The sequence below is a fragment of the Protopterus annectens genome, chromosome 2.part0 (genome assembly GCF_019279795.1).
Source record: "Protopterus annectens isolate FY-2018-M chromosome 2.part0, PAN1.0, whole genome shotgun sequence".
NCBI classification, from domain to species: Eukaryota; Metazoa; Chordata; order Ceratodontiformes; family Protopteridae; genus Protopterus; species Protopterus annectens.
Genome location: NC_056728.1, coordinates 1,222,131,210 through 1,222,152,361, shown reverse-complemented (window position 1 = coordinate 1,222,152,361; position 21,152 = coordinate 1,222,131,210). Strand labels below are relative to the sequence as shown.

The 21,152-nt window shown below is 40.1% G+C and overlaps 1 protein-coding gene across 2 annotated transcripts in view; it reads left to right on the top strand.

Annotated features, from left to right (window-relative positions):
- The window catches only part of GABRA2 (gamma-aminobutyric acid type A receptor subunit alpha2), a 1,382,295-nt gene that overhangs the window by 1,096,395 nt on the left and 264,748 nt on the right, over nt 1–21,152 (top strand). For both annotated transcript variants that reach the window (XM_044061400.1, XM_044061401.1), the window contains exon 7: nt 147–299. In XM_044061400.1, coding sequence (XP_043917335.1) covers nt 147–299 — 153 coding nt within the window. The remainder of the gene's footprint in view (nt 1–146; nt 300–21,152) is intronic.

Below are 21,152 nucleotides of genomic sequence, written 5' to 3'. Positions count from 1 at the left end.
TATAAGTAAGTTATTGGTGTGAATTTGTTAATATTCTTGTTTTGTGTGGTTTCAACAAAGTGATAAACTCAGTCAAGTGTTTTTAGAAAGCCATATCTGTATTGACACATTATCAGCGTACTTATACATGTTGTTTTTCAATGTAGGAGAATATACAGTAATGACAACACATTTTCATTTGAAGAGAAAGATTGGTTACTTTGTGATCCAGACCTACCTGCCTTGCATCATGACAGTCATACTGAGCCAGGTGTCTTTCTGGTTGAACAGAGAGTCAGTACCTGCAAGGACTGTTTTTGGTAAGTCCTTCTGGTAAGAAATGTTTGTTTTTCCATGTATGTCACACTGTTAGCAGCATCAGCAGCTGTTTCTCCTCATATTTAGCCTCTCTAAAAAATATCTATATATCAGCTCTTGTTTATGTGTGTCACCCAAGTTATGAAAGAAAAGAGTCCATGGACTAGCCCATTTATCTGGCTAACAAATGATAAATTAATCAATAATTACAACTATGTTGGTTTAGTAACATATCCAGTATACATTTTAGTTTAAGTATAATTTTACTTTTACAGAGTAAATTATAATAGAACTTATCAAAGTTTTATGGTTAAGTACAGTTAAGCTTACATTTGGAGAGAATACTATAGGAAGAAAACTACAAATACAATTCACTAGTAACATGTACAGCAGAAATATAAACATGAATAACAAAGCACATTATTGTGTTAGTGCACAGTTAAATCTGTAAGGATGCAAATATTCACATATTTACTGTAAATAAACTCTGTCAGGTGAAATGATAAAGTCTGATGAACAAATAAAGATGATCCTGGTATAAAACTGTATTTGTTGTAGTCATTTTCATTCATTCCACAAGTGGTGGGTCTTGGATCTAACCTCTGATCTGACTCAGCCGCTTACACTAGACTCATGGATCCAGCTTTCAAGCTCCTCCCTTTACCCACAATGCTCCACTACCCTGACATAACTCAGATCTACTTTGATGTCACATCGTTCAGATGTGGACTTTCTGCTCTCAAGTTGGGGGTTAAATAGGAATCTTTATCTCTGTATTTGTGAGTTTTTTATTTGTAATATCATTTTCCTCTTCCTCCCTTTGCCTTTATAGTGGATTTTTGATAATGTTGAAATTATTTTCTAAATTTTCAAAAGTGTCTTCTAGTTAAGCTCCTGTACCTTTGTAAAGGTATTCTTCTTTATACCATCACTGGTATTCTATTGCTGTCTTTTTTCTGTCTACCTGTCTATAGGGTACTTCTGAAATACCATTGTTGATATTTTTCTCCGTTGTTTCTGTTAAAAATATTTCTCTCTTTCGTTTTACCTGTTTTTTGATATGGCTGATAAGCCTATGGTCTTTAAGAAATGCACTTCTTAGTGTCATAAGATCCCTAATCCCTCCCCCCAACCATACTCCACAAGGTCTGTAGCCACTTGATCTGTTTGCTAGTCAAGAGCATCCACAGATGCTATTTATGCTGCTGCCACTTGGTCCAATGCTCGTAACTTTATTGTTCAATATAAGTCAGACATAATTTCCAGAAATATGGTAGCATCTGGTTCTGCGTTAGCCCATAATATCCTTCCATGAGGACTACCCAAGGTTCATCTATCTGGGGACTCTGTCCCATCAGTTGAAGAATGAATGAATAAAAATGAGAACATCATATACAAAAGTTGTGTACTCACTATAGCGATGCATCTGTGCTGTCCATTTTCATTCTCCCTCAACTTTCCATTCTCCAGCCCCCTTCCTTTTCTTCCTAGTGTGACCTAAGGGATATCCCTTTAAGAATCTACCTGTTCCCTGTTTGGACTCCAGCCTTTCTGTATGCCTTTATCTTACTTTTTCACAATGATATAGTTTTGTATATTGTATATGTGTGCATGTGTGTGTGTGTGTGTGTGTGTGTGTGTGTGTGTGTGTGTGTTAGGACAGCAAACGTGAACTGAGGTATGTCGGGATGGTAGAGCATTGTGGGTAAAGGGCAGAGCTTAAGAGCTGGATCTGTGAGTCTAGTGTAAGTGCCCAAGTCACATCTGAGGTCAGTTCCGAGACTCATCAGTTGAATGAAAATTGACAACACAGATGCATCATTATAGTGACTATACAACTTTTGTCTTTGTAAAATAAACCTGTTACAAGAACTATTAGAATAGCTTTATTATAACACTGCATAAACCATGTGTTAATATTCATATCATTCTCTCTCTCTGGGATTCTACCTATCTAGCAGCAATATTTTGCTTTGTTTCTTTCATTCTAAAAGTAGTCCTTAACTGTCGTCTGAGATGCAAGACTGTCCAGCTACTGATACACTACCCAACTTATTGCTGACTCAAACAGGTTTATTCCCCTGGTGGCTCATTTACCACTTTCCAGGTCGACAGCTGAGGACCTGGGGAAATTAACCAGTTTTATGCTCTTGCCGATATTCTGATTTTTCCATTTTCTTCAGTATTCTTCAGCAGCTGTGAAGATGCTATTTCTTACTTGAAGTGAAAGTAACTAATGCAGCCATCAACACCGAGGCATCTCTGTCCTGTTGGAAAAAATGTCTTGTGGTCTATATTTTAAAACAGAGTAAGAACCATTGCATCTAATTCCTGGTATCCTTCACCAGTCATGGGCTGTAAGGTGTTTATGATGTTCCTTGTTTAAATCTGAATTTGTTATCCATACCTTGTGGCACCCTGTCCAGTTTGGTTTTATTATGATCAGTCATGTATCAAAAGCCATTAGACAGCCCTGTTGTGGCATCATCACTAAATTGTCTGTATACTAAAATGTAATTTTTCATCTTTGCTTAAACTGTATTTGATATTCTTGCTTGGTATATTCTTTGGAAGACAGAAATGGCCTCTGGATTCTCACTAGTTTATAGAACTGTTTGCTTATACAGTACATGCAGAGTACCTATAGCTTATGTTAAAGTGTACATGTTTTGGGCTCTGTAGTCATACAGTGCTATACTACAAAAAATATGTCCTTCATCTCTTTCTTTGTCTGATCTGGATAGCATAAAACATGTTAAAAACACCAAGGAATGATGCACACACATTGGTTGTATTCCACTTTTTCAATTTCAGTAGAAGATTTATTTTTTTATAAAAAGATATATACAGCAGATCTCTCTGCTCAGTTGCATCTGTAAGAACCTTATAACTGACAGACATAGAGATTGTATTCTGTTCCTCAGTGGGAAAAACATATGATGCAAATTCTTCCTGTAGATCATTCCTTAAGTTTTATTCACCACTGGCTTCTGTTCTGGCCATGTGGAGAAAGTTTGCTTAATCTGGTCTTTTTTTAGGTTACCATCTAAACTGCAGTAAAAGAGAGCCAATTTTGGGCATTTTATGTCTCCTTCTCAGTGTGAGAGCAATTCCCATTAGGTGGTTTTTAACTTCCAGTAACTGTAGTAGACTGTATATACTTGTGCACTGCTAGTTGTTAAATATGGTTAACTTTGAACCTGAGGCTCAAGCAGCTGAGTCAGTTTTGGAGTCTGATGTAGTAAATATTTTTAGAGTTCATGGTTAAGCAATCTTGGTTAATATAAGATTCATCCTCTCATATATTATTCATGTCAGACCTTGGTATTTCTTCTCTCTGTAGAATATATTAAACCATGTGAAGGAACAATGTAGAAATTTGGAGAGGAAATAAAAGAAAACTCACTGGACTTCTCTGAGTCTTTACTTAATCTGTATTTGTCTTTGTATGAATACTTGGGCATTTCTTTTTGTCCATTACATTCATTCATGCTGTGCTTGGTGATTGCTTTTTCTTCAGTGTCCCACAGGTACCCATGAGGTGCAGTGTTGCAGCGGTAGCATTGTTGCTTCACAGCAAGAGGTTTTCCAGTTTGTTTCTTGGCTGGGGCACCTTCTTTGTGAAGTCTGCATGTCCACCCTACATTGGTGTGGGTTTCCTCTGGGTGCTCTGGTTCCTTCCCATGTTACAAAGACATACATCTGGAACGTTTCTCCCCGGGCTTCCACTGAAAATTGGCTTTGTTCCAAGTTGGACTTTCCCGGTAAAAAATGTTAAATAAATAAAAATAAATAAAAAAATAAATGAGACATTAGAGCCCTTTTGTTTTATTATGATTTATAACACTGTGGTCTTGATGTTCATCGTGTTTCACTGTTGCAGTCATTACATTTGGGTTATCCTGCTGGCAGGCTACCCGTAGTCGGCCTGAGTTCCAAAGTATAGGTCCGGTATCGGTTGCTGTCGCCTCCTCCCTGACGTCAGTGTGCCAGGGGTATAAAAGATGCAGCCAACGCCATTTTCTTCAGTCTTTCTTGCCGCGCGGTGCCTGAAGCAAAAGCAGTTTGCAAATGCCGGTCGGCCGACTCCTGAGATTTTCAAATTCGAATTTCAGATCCGAAGTCTTCATTAAAGCTAAGTACCCCATTGGGGAAACTTTTTTCTTGCTCCAGACCGATGTCAGAAAAAGTTAATAATTGTATTTCTTGTAGGAAGCAAATACCTCATAAGGATTTTCATTCTTACTGTATTCCTTGCCTAGGCCCTGACCATGACGTTGCTAGTTGTCGGTTTTGTGCTAGATTTAACCAACTCACTATTAAGCATCGGTACGATTTTGCATTTCATTATTTTGGCAGAAGATTTAACTATATAATGCCATCGGAGCAACCGACTACCGGAGTTTATAAAAAGCGCAAAGAAAAGGACAGGCACCCGAGGTCCAAAACCGATGACGAGGCTTCCGCTAGGCCTGTCGCCGGTTCGCCTGTTCTCAGTAAGGGACTTTTGCAGCCCCTGACGCCCGCTACCGCAGAGCCACAGGACGCTTCCGACTCCTACGTGGAGCCTACTAGGCCGCTGGAAACTCAAGGTATTGGACACTCGGAAACTATTCCCTCAGATGGGTCCGGAGCCGCTGAGCAGGGTGTTTTTAGGCCTACACAGTTATATGTAAAACCAAATTCAGCTTCAAAGGCAAAGACTAAAGCAGCCCTAAAGACAAAGAAACAAGTAGAGCATTCTCCTGGACAGGCCTCCATGCCTAAAAAACAGATGCTTAAAATGGCCGAAGACCTAATTACTTTGATCAGGGGTTCCCATCCCCCTCCTGATAAGAGGCCTAGGCAAGAGATAGAATATGCATCTTCAGATCAGGTTTCCATTTCCTCTGATTCCTCTTCTGACCAGGAATATTCTCTTCCTCCCTATGAGGATTCTGATGCTGAAGAATCTATTCCTTCAGCCTCTCCTCCTAAGGATTATTCTTTTGGGGAAACCCTGCATACTATGAGGGAGCATTTCCACTGGGAGAGTCAAGATTACTCAGAATCCAAGAAAAGGCTCAGAGACTTCCTTTTATTACCTCAGCACAGGCCCCTTGCTATTCCTCCTGTTTTAGACATTGTAGATGATGTATTTTCAGAGTCCGGACTGTCTCCTGACTCTTTGCCACCAGCTCCTGTTAAGCTAGACAGATACTACAGGGTTCCTGATTCACATAAATTTCTTTATACAAACCCTGCTGCAGACCCAGGAACAATCTCTCAGGGTCCCAAAGGGGTCAAGGCATCCACTGCAAAAAACCCTATACCCTCTGATAGAGATTCAAGAGCCCTGGACAGATGGGGGAAAAAGTTTTATACTTCTGCTGCCTTGGCTGTAAGAGCTTTAAATTGTCAATTTCATATGCTTAAATATCAGCAATATCTAATGTCACTGCTTAAACAAAAAATGTTGACAAATTCAGAATGTGCAAAAAACAAAGAAATGCAGGATTTATTGCATGCAGCTGAACAAGTTGGAAAGCATACTTTGCAATGTGGTTTTGATTCTCTAGAGGCCTCTTGCAGGGCCGCTGTTACAGGTTCTGTCATTAGGAGACATGCTTGGTTAAAAGAACAGAATCTGCCCGATCATGTTAAAGCAAAATTATTAGATGCTCCATTACAACATGATACCTTGTTTGGTGTTAAAGCAGAAGAGGTTTTGAAGAAAATGGAGGACAAAGCTAAATCTATGCAAACAGTCAAGGATTTCTTACAGGTACAGCCTCCCAGATTTAGCAGGAACTGGCCTGCATAGAATTGGTCCTCTCCAGTGTCACACAGGCCACAAAGAGGTAGATACAGATGCAGATCACAGCCCCAAGGCTCATATAGGCCTAAACAATGGAGTGCTTCAACCTCCAAAAGCAGAGAAGAAAAATCACAGCCATACAGGAAACCATCTCAATGACTTTCCCCTGCCAGCACCAAGCACTTATCTCCTGGCAGCTCCTTTGGGGGAAAACTAGCACTTTTTGCTCAAAATTGGCATATGATCACCCAGGACAAATGGGTCTTAAATATCGTATCCCAGGGCTACAGGTTCCATTTTCACACCCTGCCAAGGCCAAACGGTATGCCAGACCTGCCACGCAATCAATGGGCAGAGGCACAAAAACACGTTTCATCCCTGATGGACATGAGAGCCATTCGGCAAGTACCACAGCAAGAGCAGGGACAAGGATTTTACACAAGGCTATTCTTGGTGCCCAGAAAAGACAAAACTTGGAGACCAATACTGGACCTGTCTATCCTGAACACATTCCTGGACATTCCAAAATTCAAAATGTTAACTCTGCAGCAGCTTCTGCCCATGCTGTGCAAAAAGGCTTGACTTGTGACTTTAGACCTAAAAGAGGCATACCTGCATGTTCCAATCAAACAATCACTCAGAAGATACCTCAGATTTATAGCTGGCTCAATGCATTACCAATTCTCTGCACTGCCCTTTGACTTATCTACTGCACCCAGGATCTTTACAAAGTGCCTGGCACCAGTAATTGCTTTTTGCAGACAAAACGGAATTCAAATATATCCTTACTTGGATGACTGCCTTATTCAAGCACAGAATAAGGACACTCTACTACAGCATCTGGCATTTGTAAAAACATTACTAGCAGGCCTAGGGTACACAGTAAACGAAAAGAAATCAAAACTCGTACCCTCTCAAGAGATAATATTCCTGGGTGCAAACTTAATGCCCAGATGGCTTATCTCATGCCAGACAAACGCAGACAACTGATTACTTATTTCAAAATGTTGGCAACAGAGACCTAGTTATCTGCAAGAAAAATTCTGCAGGCTTTGGGCTTCATGGCATCCTGCATTCTGCTAATTCCATATGCAAGACTGCATATGAGGAAACTTCAATGGTATCTAAAAAGTGTTTGGACTCAATATTGCCACAGCCTGGAAACAATAATTACTCTCATTCCCTGCCTGCAACAGGAGTCTCGATGGTGGGCAAAAGCCTGTCACCACAACACGGGACAGCCATTCACCTTACCCACAGCCAGGCAGACATTGACAACAGATGCATCAGATTATGCCTGGGGGGCCCATATGGCAGGAAGATGTATTCAGAGCACATGGTTTCACAAGTCAAATGCATCTACATATCAATCAAAAAGAGATGCTAGCAGTTCAAAATGCCCTGACAGCCTTCAAGGATCTACTTCATCCAGGACAACTACTGTAAAGACAGACAATACCACAGTCATGTGGTACATAAGCAAGGGGGCACACATTCCTACCCCCTCTGCAGACTAGTCATGAACTTGTGGAACACAGCATTGACTTACCAAGTACATCTGCAAGCACAATTCCTGCCAGGAAGGATAAATACTCTGGCAGACGAATTAAGCAGAAACCTAATGGCTCCCCAAGAGTGGAAATTGGATCCACAAGTCTTCAGCATGATAACAAAGAACTGGGGATGCCCAGACATAGACCTATTTGCCTCTCCTCACAATTGCCAACTACAAAGATTCTGCACAAGGACCTATCACAAGCAAGCATGGAGAGTGGATGCTCTATCTTTCAGCTGGAAAAACCTAACAGTATATGCCTTTCCTCCTCTGCCTCTCCTCCCCAAGGTACTCCTCAAGGTCAGACAAGAGAAGCCAAAAATGATTCTGATTGCCCCAGACTGGCCCCGCCAGCACTGGCACCCAATCCTAAAGAGCTTGTCCCAATGCCCAGCTTGGACGCTACCTCATATTCCTCACTTATTGACTCAACAAGACAGTCAGATACTGCACAGCCAACTCAGGACCCTAAACCTGGCAGCATGGCGGATAATGTAGCCATTCAAGACACACCTCTTTCTAAAGCAGTTATGGATGTTATTTTGGAGGCCAGGAGGCCTAGCACCAGAAAATCTTATGCAGAAAAATGGAAGAGATTCTGTGCTTGGAACCAGGCACAAGGCATTGACACGATTGTTCCAAATATTCCTCAGATTTTGCAATACTTAACTGAGATGCTGGATAAAGGCCTTTCCTTTTCATCCATTAAAATGCATGCCTCTGCCATTTCAGCTCATTACAATACAGAACCACCTATTTTTTCCCATCCATTACTAAGGCAGTACCTCAGAGGGGCCAAAAACATAAGACCCCCAAGGAGAGCACCAGTACCTACATGGGACTTCAACTATGTCTTGGAAAAACTTACACTGCCTCCCTTTGAGCCAGCCTCTGCAGCTGATATAAAATTCTTATCCTGGAAAACAGCTCTGCTCCTAGCAATAACCTCCACTAGATGAGTCTCAGAGTTACAGGCACTCATGGTTGTGGAACCTTTTATCATTTTCCATCCTGACAGGGTTTCTCTGAGGACAAACCCTACATTTATGCCTAAGGTAGTGACCAGTGTGGCCCTTAACCAAACAATTCACTTGCCAACTTTTTACCCAAACCCACAGAATAAGGGTGAGAGACTTCTGCATTCTTTGGACATTCACAGACAGCTACGCTTCTACTTGGACAGAACCAAAGCTTTCAGAAAGACTGAACAACTTCTAGTAGCATATGCTGCAGGATCACAAGGAAAGCCTATCTCAAAGCAGACTATTTCAAAGTGGATAGGCCACTGCATTAGTTTCTGCTATTCACAGCATGGCAAATCAGTGCCTAAGGGCATTAGGCCACATTCCACCAGAGCAGCAGCCACTTCAGCAGCCTTCCTCAGAGGAGTACCAACCAAAGACATCTTAGAGGCTGCAACTTGGAGTTCAGTGCATACTTTTACAAAGCACTATCACTTACCTCTTTATTCTAAATCCAGGGCAGGCTTTGCCACTGCAGTTCTGCAGGGCCTGATAGCCTCTCCTAATCCTATTTAGCACCAGCCTCCCAACCATAGCTTTGGGATTCAACCCAATTGTAATGACTGCAACAGTGAAACACGATGAACATAGTACAGTTGTGTACCTACCATAAATGTAGATGTTCGAGTGTATTCACTGTTGCAGTCCAGGTTACCCTCCCTCCACCCCCCTTTTCCTTGCTGGGACTTATCTGTACTTCTCTATTCTATACAACCTATGTGGTGTATTTGCTTGTAGATGAAGGAAAAGTTGTTTTTTGGTTATGCATGCTTTTTGGCATTAGTGAGCCTACCATTTTAGGGGCACCTGACATCTGGGGCAAGAAAAACTAAAGAAAATGGCATCGGCTGCATCTTTTATACCCCTGGCGCACTGATGTCAGGGAGGAGGCGACAGCAACCGACGCTGGACCTAGACTTTGGAACTCAGGCTGACTGTGGGTAGCCTGCTAGCAGGATAACCCAACTGTAATGACTGCAACAGTGAATACACTCGAACATCTACATTTATGGTAGGTACACAACTGTACTTTTTCTTTCTCAGACTAGCATTAAACTGCTTCTGTTTGCTAATAAGATACAGCTGAATTTGAAGCAATTTGTCAGGAATCATATCAAACAGTTTTCTACATTACTAGGCATTAGTACCCAACCCCTCTCATACTCCTGCTGCTCCTGGAAGTATTGAAGCAAAGAGGACTTAGATGGAAGTATCATTTGTATCCACAAGGTTGGTATCTTACTTGTTATGATGGAATAGAAACATATGATTCTGCTAGTATGAATGCTCTTGCTTGGAATTCCATGACATTAGCTACTGAAAGTATCTCAATGCTATAACTTTTTGTCTGACTTAAACTAGCAGTTTGGGTTATCCTAATTGTAACCTGTTTAGATATAACAGATATGATTAGTTGCATCTATAAGACATTTATAGCTGGCAGACATAGACAATGTCCTGTGTTCCTTAATGGGAAAAGCATGGGATACAAAGTCTTCGTTTAGATCATTACTTGCTTCTTTTAAAGCTCTCCAGATGCAGGTGGTCTTTATAGTGGAGGGACTTTGCCTAAAAACGTGACTTTTTCCTTACACTTGCAATAATACCTTGTCTATGCTACTAGGATCACATTTTTGAAACAGTGAATGGCCTTTTGGAATATGTTCAGTGAGTGTCAGTTTTTAACTACATTCATCACTTGCCAAAATCTTTATCCTTATAGTCAAATTACATGTTTTTTGTTTTTTGTTTTTTTTAATGTCATAACAATCATTACCACACTTACTGAGAGACACAGCAAAACAGATAGTCCCACAGATAATTAACAGGTTAGCACTGTTAATATCAAGTACACTGCAACCTGCTCTTTGGGGTCTCAGCATAAAATGGGCCTTAAGTGGTGGCATTAGTATCTCTCTATGTTACTGTAGGAGGTTGTCTCCTGGGATATCTTGTATCCATGCAGATGATTTATTGAGTCATCATGTTGAGATATTGCCTGTATCAGAGTCCCAGAATAAACCCTTAACTTCTCAAGTGGTGTTTCACTTTCCTTTCTACTTGCTGCTTTCCCCAATCACTAAACCTGTTGCTTCTCAACACATTCAGTTTTTATGCTATTCTTTTCTTTACAAACGTTATCATATCAAGATGTCTTTGCAATTATATATATTCACATATTTTTGGAGATGCACTGTGCATATTAGTTACAACAAATTTCTTTTCTGTTTAAATATTGCACAGATCTGTTTTTTCTCCCCAGTCCATAGTTCTTTTTTAATGAATTTTGATAGCCTCTAGTTTTTGTTCTTTTTCTTGCAGCACTTGCTCAGTCACATCTTTTTCCAGACAGTGTAATGATTCTTTGTCTAGGTATTGTTTTGTTCTGATCTGTATTATTAACAATTTTATCTGTATTGTTTAGCAGTTTTTTTTTTGCTGCTAGCATTTTTCCTTTCCTCTAACTTCTTTTTTTGCATTTAATATATATCTTCTGTGTGGAAATGCTGGGTTTGTTGCATAACAGAAACAATACTTAATGTTTCTTATCCTTAACAGTTTAATATAATATGTCCTTTATGTGGCATACTCATTTTTTATGGTCTGCTGCTTCCTTATACCTTGGGAGATGCTTGGAGCATGACCTAGTCCACTGGTAGGCACATTTCAGTATTCTGAAGATGCTACACTGTCTTTTTTTTTTTTTTTTTTGCAGTCCTGGGACCAGTGTCTCTGTCAGGAGTGGGAAGTTCTTATCCTGAGTCTTATTTTTTATTTATTTTGTAATGCGTTATTTTCTATGATATATGAAATACAGTCTGTATATCAGTATTGTCTTGGTGAGATTTTCTAAAGACAGGTATTGACTAGTGCACAAGGATGAATTCAGTCCCAGCAATCTTATTTCGCTTTGCATGCTGCTTACATCTTTCCATTATGACACCTGTAAATGCTATGCCGGCATATGTGTGAGCATATTGTCTAGCTGATATTGCAAACAGGCTATTGTATGTTTCATAGCCTCCTTAGAGAATCATGTACCTCTAAGATAACTGCTATTTGAGTAATAAAAGAGAAAACGAGCATTACCAAGAATTAATGCAAAAGATGTGTATAACAGTTTGCATACTGAGAGGACAGCATATAATATTATAACTCGTAGCTGTATAAACAGTAACACTGGTGTGTAATGTGTTTAAACAAACCCTCCATCATAGACTAGAGCTGGCTGGAAACGTGGTTTATCAAAGTAAACCTAAGTCATGTTAGGCAGTAGATGGGAATATGGCCTTAAAAACACCAAAATCTTGATGTGCAGGTGTATATAGGCACCAGCACAACCTGACACAGATGTCAAGCAGAAACAAGTTGAAAATATGCAACAAAAAAGCACTAATAAACAACGGGAAGAAAAGCTTTAAAAATAAAAACTTGAATAGTAAAAAGACTTAGCACTTTCACCCTCTCAACCCACAGTATATACACATAATCAGTTAAGCAGCAGCCATTCAAAAAATCAGAATTAACATAGTTAATCAAAGCAGCCTATAACATCACACTAATCTCACAATCAGTATTTATAAAAATGTTTGTAAATTTATATATAAAATGTTAAAATATGCCCATCAGCTCAACTTGTAAAAGTTAATTCCATATAATATAAATATAAGAATGTATTAAACCAAAAACAGTAAACAACAAGTATACAAAACATTCTATTGAATTAATCAGATTAGTCTTGCTGAAAGTTTTAGTGGGCAGTTGCAATGGTGCAGCAGTTAGCATTGCCGCCTCACAGCAAGAGGTTCTCCAGTTCAATCCTTGGCTGGGGTGCCTTCTTTGCAGAGTCTGCATGTCCTCCCTGTGGTCGCGTGGGTTTCCTCCGGGTACTCTGGTTTCCTCCCACATCCCAGAGGTATACTGTAGGTGGATTGGACACTCTAAATTGGCCCTAGGTGTGAGTGTGTGCATGTGTGTGCCTTCTGTGGAAGGTTGGGCACTGGGCTGGCAACTTGACACCGTAAAACTCCACTGCCAATCATGAGCGGACAGGTGATCCGCTGTGGCGACCCCTAACCGGGAAAAGCCGAAAGAAGAAGTCTTGCTGAAAGTTTTAAATTACCAGAAAGTGAGCAATGGTCATTGATCCCTGATTTTTCCATGGCATTAAGCCTCAACTGCCAAAGCATTTCTCTACTCTCTAATAAGCTTTCAAAGTCACTCCCCTATCATTCTGTTCAATTTTTTTGATGGTTTTATACTTTCTTATATTTATAGTAGATTGTTATACCTCCCCCAATGGCCACAGTGAACATGAATTTTTCTCACCTGGGGTGGGGGGGTTCTTGGGAAGAACAGTCCAAGGCATGTGGTCCCCCCAAGAGACCAATCTGCATATCAGCGTTCTAGAGATGACAGCAGCCCTACTTGCGTTGCAGGTATTTCAAGATACTTTTCCTCAAGGGGACTATTGCATTTCAGACTGACAACATGTGTGTGGTCTGGTACATCAACAAACAAGGATGAACTTGATCTTATCCCTTCTGCAGAGAGGCCATGAGATTGTGGGAATGAGTGATCTCTTCAGACCACTTTTTAAATATGATGCACATTCCGGGAAAAAAAAGCGTGTTAGCAGACAAACTAAGCAGGAACATATTAATATCTCACGAGTGGTCTCTCAATCAGTCTGTGGAGGGAAGGATCTTCTGTCATTGGGGCCAAACTTGCTGCGACATGTTTGCCACCTCTCATAACAACAATGCACTTGCTCTTATCCCCCCTCAGAGATGCTCTAGTCCACGCTTGTCCCTCGGGTCTTCTTTATGCTTATCCCCCCTCCCCTTGTTTCCCAAATTTCTGCAGAAAGCAAGTGATCTGAAGAGCTCAGTAATCCTCATTGTCCCTTACTGGCCTCAGCAAGCATGGTTTCCCCTTTCTATAATCTCACCTCTGTTATCCTCCATGGAAACTGGAGCCAACTCCGGATCTCTTCTCTCATCCATCAGGGTACCAACATCCCAACATACAGCCATCAAACTAATTGCATGTTTTTTCCACTGCCAGTAATGGTTAGACAGCCCTGGCTGTCTTCCCTGTATGTGACATTAAGAATCTACTAAAAAAGTATACAAGAGCAAGTGGAAAGGATTCTCCCTTTGAGCTTTGAGTAATTAACTTGATCCTTTCTCTGCTCCAGTTTCTTTAATTCTTCAATTTTTAACAACTCTTTTGAAGAAGGAGGTAAGTTTCCCTACAATTAAACTTCAACTGGCAGCAATTTCTAATTTTCACACAGGGAACCGAAATTATTTACTAGCTTCATCCAAATTATGCAAGGTCTTTCCGAAAGGTATTTTTCTTCTAAGACCTCTGATAAAGGATCCCTCACCACCTTGGGATCTGACAGTTGTGCTACAAGGTCTAACTCAGAAACCTTTTGGACCTTCAGCTAAAATTGATTTAAAATTCATTTCATGGAAAACAGTCTTTTTAGTATCCACTTTTTCTGCATAGAGAATGTTTGAACGTCAGGCTCTTTCTTGATAAATACCTTACATTGTTTTTATAAAGATAGGGTTACCTTATGAGCTAACCATTCTGTTTTCCCTAAAGTGCCTTCTGAAAGTAACATTAATCAATCCATTCACTTACCAGTTTTCTTTTCCAAATGTTTTGAATAAAGGAGAGTACATGCTGCATCTCCTTGATGTATACAAACAGTTATGTTTTTATCTTCACAGAAGAAAAAAAATTAGAAAATCAGATCAACTTTTTGTCTCTTTATAACAAAAAAAAATGGGTTGTCCAGTCTCTTGAGTCACTTTAGCCACATGGATTACAGACTGTATTTATTGCATTTATTCTTAACAAGGCATGACCCTACCTAAACCTCCCAAGGCTCATTCAACCAGATCCATGGCTGCTTCATCTGCCTTTTGATCAAAAACATATATTGATGATATTTGTGCGCAGGTACATGGTCCAGTGTTCATACCTTTGTTACTCATTACAAATTAGATATTTCTAGGGAGAGAGCCACCTTTGGTTTGGTGGTATTTCAGAATATCCTTCCATCAGGGCCACCCAAGATCAATATAGCTGGGGATTCTGTCCCTTAAGCTGAGGAAAAATGAAAAAGACAACATCAGATGTAAAAGTTATGTACTCACCATAACTAGGCATCTGTGTTGTCCATTTCCATTCTTCCTCAACTTCCCTTCTATTCATCCCCCATCCATTTTTTCTGGAGAGACCTATTGGACTGTATTTGGAACCTACAGTTCGGGGTTTGAGCCCTTCCTTTCTCTGTCAGCTATACCTATCTCTATTTAACTATAGGGGTGTATAGCAACATACTTGATCTGAGGCAATGAGGATGGAATCGTGCATTATGGGTAGAGGGAGGAGCTCAAGAGTTGGAGCCAAAGTCTGCAATATGTGGCTGAGTTGGATCTGAGGATCAGATCTGAACTATTGTGTTGAGGAAGAATGAAAATGGACAACACAGATGCCTAGTTATGGTGAGTGCATAACTTTTAAATGTTTCCCATTCTTATCATTAGTAGATGAAAATACTTTGTTGACACAGTTTACTGAATTGGTGTCTTGCTATCTGTATGGATTTTGATACAGTAACTTTTATAGCTAACTTTAAAAGTACTACCTGCACCAATGTGCATTCATATCTTTTTATTGGTATTGTATTCATAGACTTACCAAAGATATTTGACTTGGTCAGTGATGAAGTACTCATCTCCAACCTCAACAGACAGGGCATGACCTGCCCATTCAAGTGGTAGCTTAAAAGCTGTCATAGGGGAAGCTCCTTTAGGATTACTATATAGAATATGATCATTAAAGTCTACTATAATTGTAGTATTGGAAAATAAAGTATAGTGCTAGAGGTTTTATCCCTGGTATACAAATAATTTGTCATGTGACCAGCTTGGTATGGCCATTGAACTGTTTATGAATTGTTTTGTTGTAAGCAGCTGTTTCAGGCATTTGCCTGACCACCTTAAGAATATTGGAAATCATTTCAGTCCCATCTTTAAGTAGTTCATGGCTTAACTTTATGATAGACCTGAAACTGATGTTATACTCCTTTGTACTGTGGCTTGACTCTATCAAGTCCTCTCTGTTTTTTGTCATTGTTGATGGATGGCTACATTGCAAGAAAATTGACTCAGTGTGTGGGAACTCAGATACTTCTTAGTCTGATTTGACCTTTCCTTGATTCTCAGGAGTTTGGCAGCAGTCAGTATATTTCTCCACCTTGGATTCTGATTTTTGTACCACTACCTTGCAAGAGGTATCCTGGCACATCCTTACTACAGTGGAATGTTCTCTACCTTTACTCAGGATTCTAACATTAAGTAAAGAATTGTTAAGTAAAGCTGAGCACTTTGCATCATACAAGACGTATTCCTGTAAGATCCTATGTAAACCTAGTTGCTTGACCAGCTCAGGCTGTAGGGACCATTTTCAAGTGAAATCTATTACCGGAGTAAAGCCACGCCCCTTGTGTCACCAGTAACCCCTCCCATCCCACCCCCTCTCCTGCCCACATTCTGCCCATTTTGTGATGTCATGATGCCATCACTTGGCAGGGAATGCCCTCTTTTCCCATTCCTGCTACCTGCTTTCGGCTGATTTACTATGCTTTTCTGTAAAAAGGCATAGTAAGTCAGCTGATTTACAAACTCCGATAGTCTGTTTCCTTTTTGAAACGGAATACGGGAGTTTGTAAAGTGTTTTCCGGACTACTGGAGAATCAGTTTGATTTCCGGATAGTCCGGAAAAAAAACAGAGGGGTGGCAACCCTAGCATCTTTCCACTTGGGAGCTAATCTTAATGTATATTGGTAGATATCTTTACTGCTCAGAAAATCCACATTTTTCTATAGTTCTTATGCTCAGATTTATTACTGTCACAGTTGCCTTTTATATAAGAGAAATAACTTTCTGAAGCAGTTTCCTGGTTAGGTTCAGGATTCTCCAGATTTCCCATACTTCCAAGATATGCCAGATTTCTTTTAGTTAAATCATTCAAGCTATCAGTGTGGTTGACTTACTTAATATCAAAAGAAGAACAACATACCCTGAGGATTTTGCAGCTGTACATTATTGGGTGCACTTATCATGCGTATGAGTTTTCTTAAACATGTATAAATAATACTGCAGTTTCCTTTATTTCAGTGTGCTGTATTGTGCAAGCAGATGGTGTACTTCTAGTGTTTTTCCCTTTCCCCCTCTGTAGAGTGACCAAGGTGTTGTTATATATAAGTTAGGGGCATGTGGGCCTGAGTCCTTGAAATGGGGGGGGGTGTTTGCTGGCTTATAAGAAATAAGTTTAGATAAGCTGAGTTTCAATTAGTTGAAGTTTAGATAAAATGTCATTATGTACTACATCCATCTCAGAAATAAAACTGTGATCAAGTTTGTGATCATAGCCCAGTTTTTCTGTTTTTCGAGAATGGATGTCCAGAAATCACCTTGAGGGTGAATGAAACTCAAAATGTGAATCTTACCATTCATTTTGATAACTATAACAACTTGGTTGTGATCAGTGAGATCCAATTTTATTTATTTATTTATTTATTGTAGCACATGCAGCTTTAGCTGCTTCATGTACTGCCAGTTCCGGAGAGAGAGTGTGAGAGTGAAGAAGTGTTGGGAAATCTAGCTGTTTTATGGCTTTTAAAGCTCCAACACTCTTAGTACTATCAACAGTATCTTTGTCGTAAATGTAGCTTTGTCCAATGTACTACATGTCAGAGAACAAAAATAGAAACTAAGAAAAACTGTATCATGCTTAGCACTGCCTCAAAGACAGAGTGGCTGGCAGTGAAGTGTAACTTTGATGCAGTAACAGCTTTAAAAATTGTACTACACTTTGTACTCCCCCACATAAAAAAGAACTCTGTCAGCCTAACACGTTTTCCAGCTTTTAAATCTGTTTTAGCTTCTTACCTCTGTTCTGTGGTGGCTCAGAAGAAGACTAGAATTTCATAGAGATAAAAGATGCTTAATATAACATGTTACACATCATTCTTTCATCAGGAATATGCTTAACAAAGTTGTCTTTTATCCTGAAATTTTAGCATAATTCTGGAACTCCACACACTCTTAAGTATATTATGATAATATGAATGATCTTTAAGCATTAAGCCCTTAACAGCCATTTTAGCCTCTTCTTCCAGCTGTAATGTGGTACTTGATATACATATGGCCCTGGACTTTCCCAGTACTGTGGTATAAAGAGATAAAGCCATGACTACAACACAGACACCTGAGTTCAATTATAGTAGACATTAGTACTGAGGCAGTCATTGCAGAAGATAGGCTTACATGTTATTTGTCCTGATTTGGACATTGGGGTGGCACACCTGTGTACTTTAGACTTATAAACATGAACTAGAGAATTATTTATTCTGGAGATTCTGATCTGGATTTTTAGAATTAGACTCATCATGCTTACATTCATCATCAAAGTTTAGACATTTCCTACTCTGAGAAGATGGCATTTTTAACTTAAAAGGCATAGTCATTTCTCACTTTGATAATGTGAAACATTTAACTGAATAGTCAAATCCTGCCTTGTACTCAGTTCTTTGAATTGACTCAGATCTTTTGATTAAATGCCTTCTATGTCTTCTTCATATTTGTGAATATTGACCCTAGACTTTTCCAGTATTGTTGAGTAGAGAGGAACAGCACTGACTGCAACATACTCATCCTCAGGTCAGTTAAAGGCTTGGGTGCTGGAAGACTGAGGCAGAGAATGGTGGGTGTAACTAAGACTAGATGGGGTGCTTATAAATACCTGACCTGTAGTAGGTATGGGTCTGCAACAGAGTCACAGAGTTTTTATTTTGTAAATAAGAAAAAGACATATATCCACCTGAGCGCTTTCATTTGTAACTGATTTTGTTGTATGTGCTACAGTATATTAATTTGTGCATCTTTTTTACATTGGTACAACTAAGAAAAAATGAAGCATAAGATTTATAAACAGATATACATTATAAAAAAATTAAATCAGGTGCACTTTATAAACGTAGGGTACTTTGCTTGCTCAATCACATTAACAAGAGCAGTGGTAGCAGAGACTTAATATCACAACACCAAGAATGCCATTGGCAGACATTGTTTGATGCCTGTACCCCACATGTTTAAACTTTACTGTTAATTTTAAGAGTCACTTGAAGAAAACAATTTGTTTATGAACAGTGAAAAAATAAAAGTTTTCTTTTTATTTTTTTTTATACTTCTGCTTATAAAACCGCTATACAATATTTTTCAAAAATGATCAGTTTGATAATGAGCATTCATTTTTTGGTTGCGTTTGAATGTCATATGACTTTTTAAATTATTTAAGCAGCATCAATCAAGTATGTTGTTCGCCTAAAGAACTGTCTGTACTTTTATGTATAAGTGAGGCAAAAGTCCTAACAAATAAACGTGCGTTTTATTGATGTTCATCGTGCATACAGCTGCAGTCATAACAGATGGGTTATCCTGCCATCAGGCGGGTCCTCGGTCGGCCAAATTCCAAAGTCTAGGTCCGGTGTCGGTTGTCGTCGCTTCCTCCCTGACGTCAGAGCGGCAGGGGTATAAAAGAGGCAGCCAATGCCATTTTCTTCCGTCTTTCTTGCCGCACGGTGCCCGAAGCAGAAGCAGTTCGCAAGTGCCGGTCGGCCAGCTCCTGAGATTTACGAAAGTATTTCAGCCGAAGTCTTCTTGAAAGCTAAGTACCCTATTGGGGAAACTTTTCTTGCCTCAGAGCGATGTCAGACAAAGTTAATAATTGCATTTCATGTGGGAAGCAAATACTGCATAAGGATTTCCACTCTTACTGTATACCTTGCTTAGGCCCAGACCACGACGTCTCGGCCTGCCGTTTTTGTGCTAGATTCAACAAACACACTATTAAGCATCGGGCGGAGTTCGCCCTTCACTTTTTTGGCAAAAAATTTAATTATATTATGTCGTCGGATACTCTGACTCCAGTTTTGAGCAAAAAATGCAAAGATAAGGACCGACATATGAGGTCCGCACCACCTACTGATACTATGCTAAGGCCGACTACCGGTTCTCCAGTACTCAGTGAGGCACCTACGCAGCCCCTGAGTACCGATGACAATGCATTACCGGTGTCTTCAGTACCCGAGGTCGCAGGCTCCTCTGCCCCCATTCCTACTACAGATACCGACGCCACTCCTGGCGGGGAAACTCAGAATTTAGACAGGCCTGCCATTTCTCAAGGGGTCTTCAGGTCTTCCTCCTTCTCTATTAAAGCCTTCACTAAATCTAAAACAGCCATGAAAACCAAAAAACAGGTTCCTCAGACACCCTCTCAAGGCACCATGCCTAAAAAACAGATGCTTAAAATGGCTGAGGATTTGATTACTCTTATCAGGGGTTCACAACCCCCCTCTGACAAAAGGCCTAGATTAGAGGAAGACTACCCTTCCTCAGATCAAGCTTCTATTACCTCAGAACTATCTGAGGAACAGGATTGTGCCTATTCTCCATTCGAAGACTCTGATGCAGAGGAGTCTATTCCCTCGGTCTCCCCCCCTGAGGACTTCTCTTTTGGGGAAACCCTGCATACATTGAGGGAACACTTTCACTGGGAAGGCCAAGATTACTCAGATTCCAAGAAAAGGCTCAGGGAATTTCTTCTGCTCCCCCAGCATAGGCCTCTGGCTATCCCTCCTGTTTTAGATATATTGGATGATGTGTACACAGAAGCCAGCCTTAATCCTGATTCTTTGCCTCCAGCTCCTGTTAAACCAGACAGGTATTACCGGGTTCCTGATTCTCACCAGTTCCTATATAAAAGCCATACTGCTGACCCAGAAACTATTTCACAGGGTCCCAAGGGAATTAAGGCCTCTACTGCTAAAAAAAACATTACCTTCAGAGAGAGATTCCAGATCTTTAGAAAGGTGGGGGAAAAAGGTGTACACCTCGGCCACTTTAACCATGAGGGCATTAAACTGTCAGTTCCATATATTAAAGTATCAACAGTTTTTGATATCTCAGCTGAAAAACAAGATGACACAACCAATACAACCAGATTTAAAAGAGTTGCAGGATTTGTTGCATGGTGCAGAGCAAGTGGGTAAACATACCTTGCAGTGTGGTTTTGATGCTTTAGAGGCCTCATGTAGAGCTGCTGTTACGGGGTCTGTTATACGTAGGCATGCTTGGCTCAAACAGCAAACCTTACGAGATCATGTCAAAGCTAAATTATTAGATGCACCTCTTCAAAAAGATGTATTGTTTGGTGTTAAAGCAGAGGAGGTGTTAAAGAAAATGGAGGAAAAAGCGAAATCAATGCAAACAGTGAATGATTTCCTGCAGGTACAGCCTCTACGTTTCAGCAGAAACTGGCCTTCAAAAAATTGGTCCTTTCCAGCCACGGACAGACCTCAAAGGGGCAGATACAGGCGTCCAAGGGGTAGAGGGCA